Consider the following 11,121-nt stretch of genomic DNA (forward strand, 5'->3'; position numbering starts at 1 on the left):
ACTTCAGCTTTTTTTCTTTTCTTTTTTTACTACTGTTCCACCAGTATTAATTTAAAAAGGAATTAAAATTCCTTTTTATTTACCGCACAGTAGCAGTGTTACCACCTGCTAGTAACGCCGAGGGCCCAGGTTCACACAAAATCTCCATCCAGAACGAACCCGAGGCTGCTCCACAAGCCACGAAATGGCCCTGGGGCCGGGGTCACCCCCAGGGCTGAGCCCAACAGACGGGCTGGGCCCAGGCAGAGCCCAGAAGCAGAGCACATTTTACAATTCTGCCCTTCTGTTCCTCACGGCGCGGGGAAAGAAAAAGAAATTAATTTTCTCTCCTTAGAGGAAGCGACACGGAGGTCCCCGGCAGGGAGAGGGAAGAGGGAAGAGGGAAGAGGGAAGAGGGAAGAGGGAAGAGGGAAGAGGGAAGAGGGAAGAGGGAAGAGGGAAGAGGGAAGAGGGAAGAGGGAAGAGGGAAGAGGGAAGAGGGAAGAGGGAAGAGGGAAGAGGGAAGAGGGAAGAGGGAAGAGGGAAGAGGGAAGAGGGAGAGGGAGAGGGAGAGGGAGAGGGAGAGGGAGAGGGAGAGGGAGAGGGAGAACCTCCACTCACAACCCCACCGGGCTGAGCTCACCCCAGCCGCTAGTAAGCGGTTCCGCGGCACCGCCCCATTTTCCGTGCCCTCCCCCAGGCCTGCCCACACCCAGCCCCTTCCGCCCCGTTCCGCCCAAGCGCAGGCGCACCCGGTACCGCCGCCCGCCGCGCCTGCGCACGGAGCCGCCGCCTGCCCCTCGTTGCTGCGTTCGTTCCTGGGCCGCGTCGCGGGAGGCAGCGGGCCGGAGTGGGCCTGCCACACAGGTGAGTCCAGGTCAGTCCAAGTCGGTGCCGGATGCTCGCCCCGTGCTCCCCGGCGGCCCCGCCTCGCCTGAGGCAGCGCTGCGGGCTCCTTCGGCCCCGCTCCAACCAGCCCCCGAACGGCTGCTGCCCGCGCCGGCCGGTTCTGCCGGCAGGGAATGGCCCGGGTTCGGCAGCCGGCCCGCTGACTGCTTCTCCGGTCCGGCTGTACGGGGGCGAGACGGGGCTGGGCAGGGCTGGACACATGGCGGGGTGGGGGGCACAGGGAGGAAAGGTCTCCCCTGGGATGTGTCTGTAGCTGTCAGGGATCCGACTGCAGAGAGAAGTGTGATTTGTGTTTTAATTTATTTATTTATTTATTTATTTTTAATTACGTGTGGTTTTTTGTATCCCCGTGTGCCTCGCAGGCAGGGTGAGACACCCTGGGGATGCTTAGGGGCCTGGCAGGTCTCGGTAAACCCTCTCCTTGTTTACAGGGCAAGCATGAGTCTCTTTGGAGCAACGTCAGGGTTTAGTACTGGAGGTACCAGCATGTTCGTCAGTACGACTGCAGATAACCATAACCCGATGAAGGTATGTGTGTTACCCCTTGTGGGAACCACTTTTTTCCTGTGTTTTAATGTGTCACAGCACTCACGACCTGCTAACTCATCCTGTGGAAGTTTCAGGCTATCAGCGCAGTTTGTAAATGTGACTAAGTTTGTTTTGTCTTTTGTTCTCTTATAGGATATTGAAGTAACATCCCCACCTGATGACAGCATATCTTGTTTAGCATTTAGCCCACCAACATTGCCGGGTAATTTCCTCATTGCAGGATCATGGGCAAACGATGTAAGTTCTTACAGTCAGACCTAGCAATGAGTACAGTCAGAGGATTGCTGCCTGAAGTATAAAACATGATCCTAAAAATTTGTGCCAGTGTTCCTGAATACCTTAATCTTTGCTTGGGTGCCAAGGCACCCAGTTTGACAAAGCTGAGCATCTTCAGTTGCAGTATTCAGAGAATTCCTTGACCTGCCTATGTGTTTTACACTTTGGAATATGTAGCCAGTGTTTTCCCTTCTTCAGGGAAAATAAGGTTTCACTGATTCTGCAATAAGCTTGGTGTTTACAGTAATATTTTTTTGTTGGATAAACTAAGGGTGGGATCTTCAAGAAGTCCTTTAAGGTCATAGTATTAGTATGTTACATCTGTATGCACTTTTCCTGTTACAGGTTCGCTGCTGGGAAGTTCAGGATAATGGACAGACAATTCCAAAGGCTCAGCAGATGCACACAGGGCCTGTACTAGATGGCTGCTGGAGTGATGTATGTTCCTACTTAAAAATAATAATTATAAAAAACCTCTTGAGACAGACACGAGTGCCACATCTAGATTCTGCCCATGATTATTGTATAGATTTAGGCTAAGCACAGCCTAATAGAAGAGTGACATGGGCATAAGAAGAAGTTGAAAAGTAAGAATGTATTTAAAACTACATAATAGCTAGTAGAGTTTTCTATTATATGCAGTCCTAAGTAAATTTCCACTTGTAATATATTACTTACTGTGACTCTATTACTGGAAGATAATATATCTTGGCAGTTGCCTAATAGGTACTGAATGATAGAGCTATTAAATCTCTTGGCCTTATTCTTGTTTTTTAGGATGGGAGTAAAGTATTTACTGCTTCCTGTGACAAAACTGCTAAAATGTGGGATCTCAACAGTAACCAAGCTATTCAGATTGCACAAGTAAGCAAGCAAACCCCAAGCTATTATGTGTTTCTTTTCATTTCTATTTTTATTAGAAGCTACTTTTATTAGCAAATTAAGCTAATGTTCAGTTCTTCTGAAGTAGATATTGCTAGATGAAGAAGAGGCTGTAGGTTGATTTTTCTTTGAGATAATGAAGTGTACAGGAATAGGGAGACCTCCAGTGAAAGTGATTGGAATAACCTGTGTGGCTTTTTCCTGTATTTTGCTTGAGAGAGATTTTTATCTGTTGCTACTGTCACCCTGCTGCATTAATAGGGGAAGGAAAAATTTAAAGAACCATTGAATTCACTTGCACAAATGCCAGCTTTCTGCTGCAGCAGTAACTGGGGTTATATTATCAATTACCAATTTAAAAGTGAATGTCTGTTCAGAGAATCTGTAGTTGTAGTGACTGAAATGAGTAACCACTTATATAATGTGGGAAAAATTTTAGTCCTTTTACTGATTGCTTCTTGTATCTTATTTGAGGTGATAAAATGCACATTCCCAGCCTTCATTTTAAAATCTTGTTGATACAGTTCCCATAGGACTTTATTCTCTAGCTGTTATCAGAAGAAGCTGGGTTTTGTGGGTTTTATTATAGTAATTATTTTTTATAAAACCAACACTTTGACAGACAATATCCTTTATAAGTAAATAGAAAGCCCCACTGTTCATGATTTGTATTTCTGCTGTGTTTCCTATACAGGGTGACTTGATTGTAGTTCTTTGCATTGGGAATTATTGTTTTCTTATGTGGGTGATTTTGTAGCACTTAACAGTACAATGAGATGATGAGCAACCTTTATCCTAACTGTTGTGACTAAAATAATGAATATTTCATATTGAATGGATAAATAGTGTAACTACATACAAAAAAACCCCAATGAAATGTAGACTATTATCTTAATAAATATGTGTGTATTTGTCTTTTTGTTTTCTTCAGCATGATGCTCCTGTGAAGACTATCCACTGGATTAAAGCACCAAATTATAGCTGTGTCATGACAGGAAGCTGGGATAAAACTTTGAAGGTATGATTCTTATCTGAACAAAAGGACATAAAGTGTGCTAATAATCTGTATGATAGTATCTATGTGAAATTAAAGTATTTTGTTAAATACTAATATAAAAAACAGATAAATGAAATAACCACACTTCACAGAGGGTTGCAGTATTCTAACTGTAGGCAAGAATGAAATAACTTGGTACCAATTGCATTCTCTTTACAGAAGTAATTTAAATGGTGTAGCCCCAACTCCAAACCTAAGTTTTTTCATTTTTCTGTTTCCATCAGTTCTGGGACACCCGTTCACCAACACCTATGATGACATTGCAGCTCCCTGAAAGATGTTATTGTGCAGATGTGGTAAGCTGGGTATACATGATAAGCCAGTGTCAGCTACATGACTGGGAGTATGTGTAAGCTGGCAGTCTTTGAAGCTTCTGTAGGTTACCACTGACTGTTAGTATTTGATCACTATATGATAATAGCAATAAACAAGTGAATCTTTTTGATCAGGCATCTGGGAAACATAAGAAACACACTTGGTGTTCTTTTAAACTTCCCAAACCAGATCAGCACTAATACTGACCTACCCTTATTTCTGGTTAATGTTGTATAGCACTCTTATGATGCATATTGGAAGGGTCAACTAATAATTAGAAGAATACTATATGTTGAATTTTGTAAGAGCAGGGAAGAACTGATTTGTTTTGCTTAAATATAATTCTATGAATTTTGTTCTTACTTTCTTCCCCTTGCCAGCCCTCCCCTCTTCCTTCCCAGAAAATAGTCTAATTTCTTTAGTTTCTTCATGGATTTCTGCAAAATAAAAACTAGATGTCTCTTTTCCAATCTGCTTTACATCCTTATCCAGGTTCATCCTATGGCTGCTGTGGCCACTGCAGAAAGGGGTTTGATAGTTTATCAGTTAGAGAATCAACCTTCTGAATTTAGAAGAATAGAATCTCCTCTTAAACACCAGGTAAAAAATTATGTTTGTAGTAAGTGTATTTATTCAGATTATTGAAATTCTGAGTGTGTCATCTTTTGGTTTAAAACAGCATTTCAAAACCACAGTATGTTATCAGCATGTGTCCTGATTTGTCATTTTTCTGTTGCTGACCTTCATAAGAATTTAAGAAGTGTCAATACTGTCACCCAAATAGAATTTGTAGTAGAATTTGCAGTAGAATTTGGCCTATCTCTTGACCTCGTTTGTGATTTTCCTTGCTTTGCATTGGTATGTGTGATGTGCATCCCCATGGAAAACAGACAGCAGTCAGGAAATCTGCCTTCAGACCTCTGTCTAAAATCTTTCTGTTATCTCTCTCAAATTTAGCATCGCTGTGTTGCTATTTTTAAAGACAAAGTGAACAAACCTACTGGATTTGCCCTTGGAAGTATTGAAGGAAGAGTAGCTATTCATTATATCAACCCCCCAAATCCGTAAGTATCACTTAATAAAAGATTATTTTGTTATTACTCAGTTTACAATGAGGAAAGTAAAAATACCTTTTTTTTTTTTTCCCCAGTGCAAAAGATAATTTCACTTTTAAATGTCATCGCTCCAATGGAACCAACACGTCAGCACCTCAGGATATCTATGCTGTAAGTATTCAGCATATTACCACTAGATCATTTATACAGGGCAGTATAGACTCTTAATGCAATATTGGATATGAATTGTTTGTACTCCTTGACCTTTTATCTTGCCTAAAGTTACTTTGGACTTGGGTTTAAATACCAGTCATACATTAAGAGGAAAGACAAATTTTTGTATATCTCTTAAAACAAGCCCCAGGTCATTCATTAAATCACCTTGGTGGAGATGTCACTTATTAGTGTTGCTGATACTGAAACAAGACTTGGAACATTTGTGATACAGTATTTTGCATTGGATTTTTAGGGACTGTGTAAAGGATGGTGCTTTGTGTTGTTGGGTTTTTCCCTCAAGAACATACATGAAAATATTTTTAAAAAGAGCAGTACCTAGTTGAAGAAAATCTTCCCTGTGTATTTACTCTCAATGCATGTGTTGTGAGTGTTCCCCTCACCTGTCCCACATCTGGTGATTTACATAGTATTTTTTATGATCCTACAGGTAAATGGGATAGCATTTCATCCTGTCCATGGTACTCTTGCCACAGTAGGATCTGATGGTAGATTCAGCTTTTGGGATAAAGATGCCCGAACGAAGCTAAAAACATCAGAACAACTTGACCAGCCGATCTCTGCTTGTTGTTTCAACCATAATGGCAACATATTTGCATATGCTTCCAGTTATGATTGGTCAAAGGTAAGAAAGGTTTAGGCTGCCATTCACACTTGCAGCTGACAACTGTTCTTTTCACATGAGGCTTTTGCTGTTCTTTATAAATTGTGGCCGAGTATAATTTTGTAACAGTTCAAGAAAACTTAATGATCATGCTAAACATCTGATGCAGTTTAACACTGAAGCCATGTATTTTTTGGTTTTAAGCTTCAGTTGAATAAGATTGCTGACAACACTGCATTGAAAATATGGCAAAATGTAAATTACATGATTCCAATGTTATGCTGATTGCTGACACATTCTGCTGTGGGGAGTGTCATGGGGCAGTGTGGCACCCTAACAGGTTCCCACCTTTGCTTTTTGAAATGCACACCTGTGCTTCTCATTGAGATTCTCTGACTTGAAAAATATTGTGGTTATAAACACTTAAACCATTTTCTTAATGCTGCCTACTAAATTTCCAGTCCCACTCAGTGCAACTTGCAGGTCACACTTATTTATGTATTTATCTTCCAAACTCAGCTCAACAATTAATCATCTAGATGCAAGAGAATCACAACAAACCACATTGTGTGGGAAATCAATACTTCCCTAGGTTTTAAGAAATGAGTAGCAAGGTTGAAATGTAACTTGATTTTAATGGAGTGGCAACTTCCATCAAAAGCATAACTTTCCTCTTTTAACTGGCACTTTTAAATTTGAGGATAGTATCCCTCGTGGGTTTGACTGAAATGAATGCAGACATCACACAGATGACCTCATTTGCATGCCACAAGGAGAGCAAAATTTTAATTTATTGCATTGCATCTACCGTTCTGGATGCTGCCCCAAGTAGAATAACTTGTTAGGTGCTAGAGCAGATAATTCTTCTGAGTGCTTGGGTAGACTGCTATGGTAGACACCTCCTGAGATGTCTTTCAGATCTGTTAATTAGTATTAAGTGGTAAAACCAGTACATACAAAGTAGTACATTTCCTTTCTAGAACCAGAGGAGAACTCTGCTCTGTCAAGCATAGTTGGTAATTTTCAGGTTATGCATTGGACTGTGGTAGCTTTGTTGATGTTTACTCTCCCTGATTTGAATACTTGTGTGTTGAGTCAGTAATGTGTATGCAAATCAGGTCAATATGCATAATAGTATATTTGCATCTGAAGTCATGAAATTGATAGTTTTGCACTTCCCTGTAAAGCTTGAGCTTCACTTTGGAAAAATGTGACCTTATTTCATTTAAAAGATAGAAAATATAAAGTGAAACTGGATGCAAGCTAAATTTTTAGTTTCCTCTCTGCCCAGAATCATGTTGGAAAAAATAAATAAATCATACTGAGCTCTTATATTGTGTCTGTAAAGTAGAACATAGACATAAGTGGTAATTTTTTAATAAAAAGCTTTCTTATACCTTAAAAATGGATAATTATCCCTTACATTTTACTCTGTACTTTCGGTTCTTGTATTTAGTTTTTATAGTAAGCTGTTTCTAATCCACCAATGTTGTCCAATATCTGATTTTAACAACTTAAGATTGTATCTTAATACACTGAACTAATGGAATGTTCACATTCTTATATTTAAAGTAATGGTGATATTTGTTAATTGAAGAGAGTAACAGATTACTTTTAACAGAGTAACAGATTATTATTAATAACAGATTATTTTTCTTTTTAGGGTCATGAATTTTACAACCCACAAAAGAAAAACTACATTTTTCTGCGAAATGCAGCAGAAGAGTTAAAGCCTAGGAATAAGAAGTAGTGAGTATGAGTCTGACTTGGATTACTCTACTGATTTTCTGCCATTCCTGCCTCTACTCCACTGCTTTTCTGCCATTCGTGCCCTATTGCACCATGGTTCAGTCAACGTTGGATCGCTAACATTTAGCAGGAACTGTAAAAATGACATTAAATGTATTCTGACTTGGAGAACATTTTTGCAAATTAGATGTTCCAATGTGTATAAGAAAGCAAGGCTGGTATTCATATGACTTAGCCACTGTCTGTTCCACAGCAATAATTGCAGCAAATCTAAATCTGGGTTAGATATTCCTGCTTAGAAGTGCTACCATTTGTATCTATGGATTTATTTTATTAGTACTACATTGAAATATGTTAATTATAATGGTTCTGGGGAAGTTGTATAAATAGTGTATTTTTTGTAAGTACTTGAAGAATTGCAAGTAATTCTTCTCAAAGGAGTCTTGTTATTACTTGTTATTCAGGGGTTCTTTAATTGCTTTCTGATTTTTTTAAATGGGAACATTGTCTACTGTATACCAGGAAGAAATGCTCTGCAAATTGCTTTTCCTCAGTTTTTGGATGAATTTGGTAAGTATGTAAGAGGCCAATACAGTGACGGAAACTTGAGACAGAAAGTGAGCACAGTGCAAATTCTACTTTAGTTTTTCTCATAGTCCAGTAATGGACATGACTTCTGAGCCATCAGTACTCATGCTTACTGTAGTATGAAGGAGAAATTGTCAGTTGTGCCAAGTGATAGGTAGTTCAGTAATAGGAGCAAACAGGTAGAAGAGTTTTGTTCATGACCAAACCAATGTATGCAAAGTACTCATGGCCTAAACTCTTTTAAAACTGGCACCTGTTAGAGTTAAAAGTTGGTTCTTTTACATCTCTCTTAGCATATTTTTGTCCCTTAAGAGGGGTTTCTGGACTGAAAAAAAAAAACCAACCCCAAAATCAAACCAAACTCATTTTTGTGTTAACTAGAAAATAGTGCTGGTGAGTTTCATCCTGATGAAAAATCCTGTGAAACAAAAGAAGTGGGTCTCTTTCTGACTTGAATCTGACTGTTTACTTTTACCTAGCCAGTTGTATACATGCCAAAGTTTTCTTTTTAGAAGTGAATGTTTATTATTCCTCTTTAACTATTGTTTGATAACAACAAAATAAAAATAGAGGGGTGCATGTAGAGAAATACCTGTCATATTGTACAAATTCTCTGTAAAACTGTATGTTGTAATGCTTAAGGCTATGGATTTGTGCTGCATTTCAAATAAAATTTCTACTAAATGCTTTTTTTACATTCGTTTGTTTTATTATATAACCTGGCCAAGGTGATGTGCTTCACTACTGAAAGCACCCTCTTGTCCTTTCTTTGTAATTAAGATACATTTTTTGAAAATTCTTTTCCTCCAACTGCTTTAGCTGGAAATCTTAGTGTTTTTTCCAGCTGCTCTTTCATTCTGAATGATTCTTGTGGTTTTGTGTCCAGGAGCCAGGAGGGCTAGTTTGAAAAGCCTTTTGCTGTATGAGAATGAATCAAGTTCCTTGCTATCTTAACAGCTAAACACCAGATAATTCGTCTTAGTACACATGAATCATACCATCATTAAGGAAAGTCCATGAAATACATTCTGCTATTCTTTAGAGACACTCTTTTCTGGGTTTTGTTTCTCAAGTTATTTTTTTTTATTCTGCTACTTTCTATATTTTACAAGGTTTCAGATGTCACGTTCACATGCTATTTGATTTCTTTAAGATAGGAAGGAGTTCCCAGCAGTTATATGAAGAGCTGGTCACTTGCTCAAACATTTACTATGATTTTGTTGAATTTTATATTTAGAGGCTGTGATTGTTGTGTCTGTAATCTTTGGTTGGTAGCACATTTTTCTGGTCTTCTTACGAATGCCACCAAGCGATTGCAGGCTAAAGCTTAACTGTGGCATCATAGATGGTAAATAAAATTAAATAATTCTGTCTCCTGTGTGCAGAATTCCCAGTGGTGTAAACAGGGAAGAATTGAATGCATCATCTGTTTCATGTTTTAAAAAAATATGTTTCTTGGTTTACAAACTTAACAATGTGAGAGTGATGAGAGAATAGATTCACTCTAGTTCAGCAGGTATGTTTCTGTAGGATCCAGTGGAGTGACATAAGTTTAGCCAAAATATATTTTCATTATGAAGCCAGCACTGCTAAGTCTCTCTTGTTTGGTAATACAAAGCACATAATTCTGTGTTAATATGTTGAGTTCTAATTCGCCTCTTGGAATCAGTTTCATTTTATCTGTCAGCAAGGTTTCAGAATTACTTAGTCATCGTGTTAATTATTCAGACTAATTTTAGAGGGACATACTTTCCATTATGTTGCTGTGCATATTAGATGTATTCAATTAGGAAGACAGACTCAAACTTTGAACTGATTTGTTTTCCATTACTCAACTTAAGAGAATGCATTGGCAATTTACTCTTCCCTGGGATTTTTGTGAGGTCCTCTTGCAAAGTACACACAGCTGTATCCCTTCAAGCATCAAACATGTAGTGAGAGTTTATTTATATACAAGTAAGTGTTACTGCATGTTGTGGAAAGATATTAACTGGGTATTCTGTGGCAGTTACCTGTCAAAAAATCCTGAACAAAATAGAATGTAAGATTCTAAGCCTGTGTACACAAAGCTAACCATAGGAATCCTATTTATAGCATAACTGTTTTTAATAATTTTTTTTTAAATTTGCTGTCAGTCTTCTTGTATTATTGCAGGAAAATGCTATTTGGCATAAAGAGCAACTCAGTTAAGCCCCTGCAAATGGGAACATTTTATAAACATCTGGTAAGCTATCTTAACCTTGCTCTTGCTGGTCTCACGTGTCAGTGGGCTTTCATGTTGGTTTAATAAAGTGTATTTTGGAAAATGAAGGAGGTGACAAAAAGTTTGTCTGCTAAAGCCTTTCACAAATGAACACGGGACATGTTTGCACAATGGCAAGCAGTCAGGCAGAGTATCTTAATTTACCATCTGTCAGATGAAATGCAATAGCTGAATTGGTGAGTACTGCAGCCTGGCTGCCAGCTAGGAAAACAGGTTGAGTCAGTGTCCAGGGAAGTGTCAAGTGGGGATATAGAGGTAGGGTTAGGTATATTTGGGAAATTTTAATAAAGTTATTGCTTAGGCCTGGTTCAATTTGATTGTGATTAAGTGCTGCTTGTAGATGAGGATTTTGGGCAACTGTTCATTATAAGGAATTGTGTCCAACCAATCTCAAGAGGTTTACAGTATCTAGCCTTCAAAGTGATAGAAGGCACTTATTTCTTGTTTGCTTTCTGCTGTTGTTTTTTTTTTTGTTGTTTTTTTAAATTAAAACATTTAAAAAATTAAATGTTAAGGTTTATGCTGTTAGAATTTTACATCTCCAGAATTGCTAAATAAGCAACAGTCTGGGGTAAGACCAAACTTTGCCTTCTTCCAAAAGTTTTTGATGGAGATTCACTATGTCAAACATCTCCATGGTTTCAGCTTACCAGCCAGGTGA

General features: G+C 38.7%; 1 protein-coding gene across 4 annotated transcripts; it reads left to right on the forward strand.

Moving 5' to 3' along the window:
• The first annotated feature begins 734 nt into the window (after positions 1 to 734).
• Positions 735 to 8,885, forward strand: RAE1 (ribonucleic acid export 1). 4 transcript variants are annotated; one of them, XM_030463225.1, is made up of 12 exons: positions 735 to 856; positions 1,320 to 1,416; positions 1,570 to 1,674; positions 2,059 to 2,151; positions 2,491 to 2,577; positions 3,527 to 3,613; positions 3,877 to 3,948; positions 4,460 to 4,567; positions 4,925 to 5,031; positions 5,118 to 5,193; positions 5,687 to 5,881; positions 7,524 to 8,885. In XM_030463225.1, the coding sequence occupies exons 2-12, from the start codon at positions 1,327 to 1,329 to the stop codon at positions 7,608 to 7,610; spliced, it is 1,107 nt and encodes a 368-aa protein (XP_030319085.1). In that variant the 5' UTR covers positions 735 to 856; positions 1,320 to 1,326; the 3' UTR covers positions 7,611 to 8,885. The 4 variants fall into 4 exon arrangements, with proteins under 4 accessions (XP_030319085.1, XP_030319084.1, XP_030319087.1 ...); XM_030463224.1 differs by having other exon boundaries at positions 735 to 846; XM_030463226.1 differs by lacking the exon at positions 735 to 856 and adding an exon at positions 948 to 1,050.
• The last annotated feature ends 2,236 nt before the right edge of the window (positions 8,886 to 11,121 follow it).

Source organism: Calypte anna, chromosome 20, assembly GCF_003957555.1.
Source record: "Calypte anna isolate BGI_N300 chromosome 20, bCalAnn1_v1.p, whole genome shotgun sequence".
In the NCBI taxonomy this organism is placed as follows: Eukaryota; Metazoa; Chordata; class Aves; order Apodiformes; family Trochilidae; genus Calypte; species Calypte anna.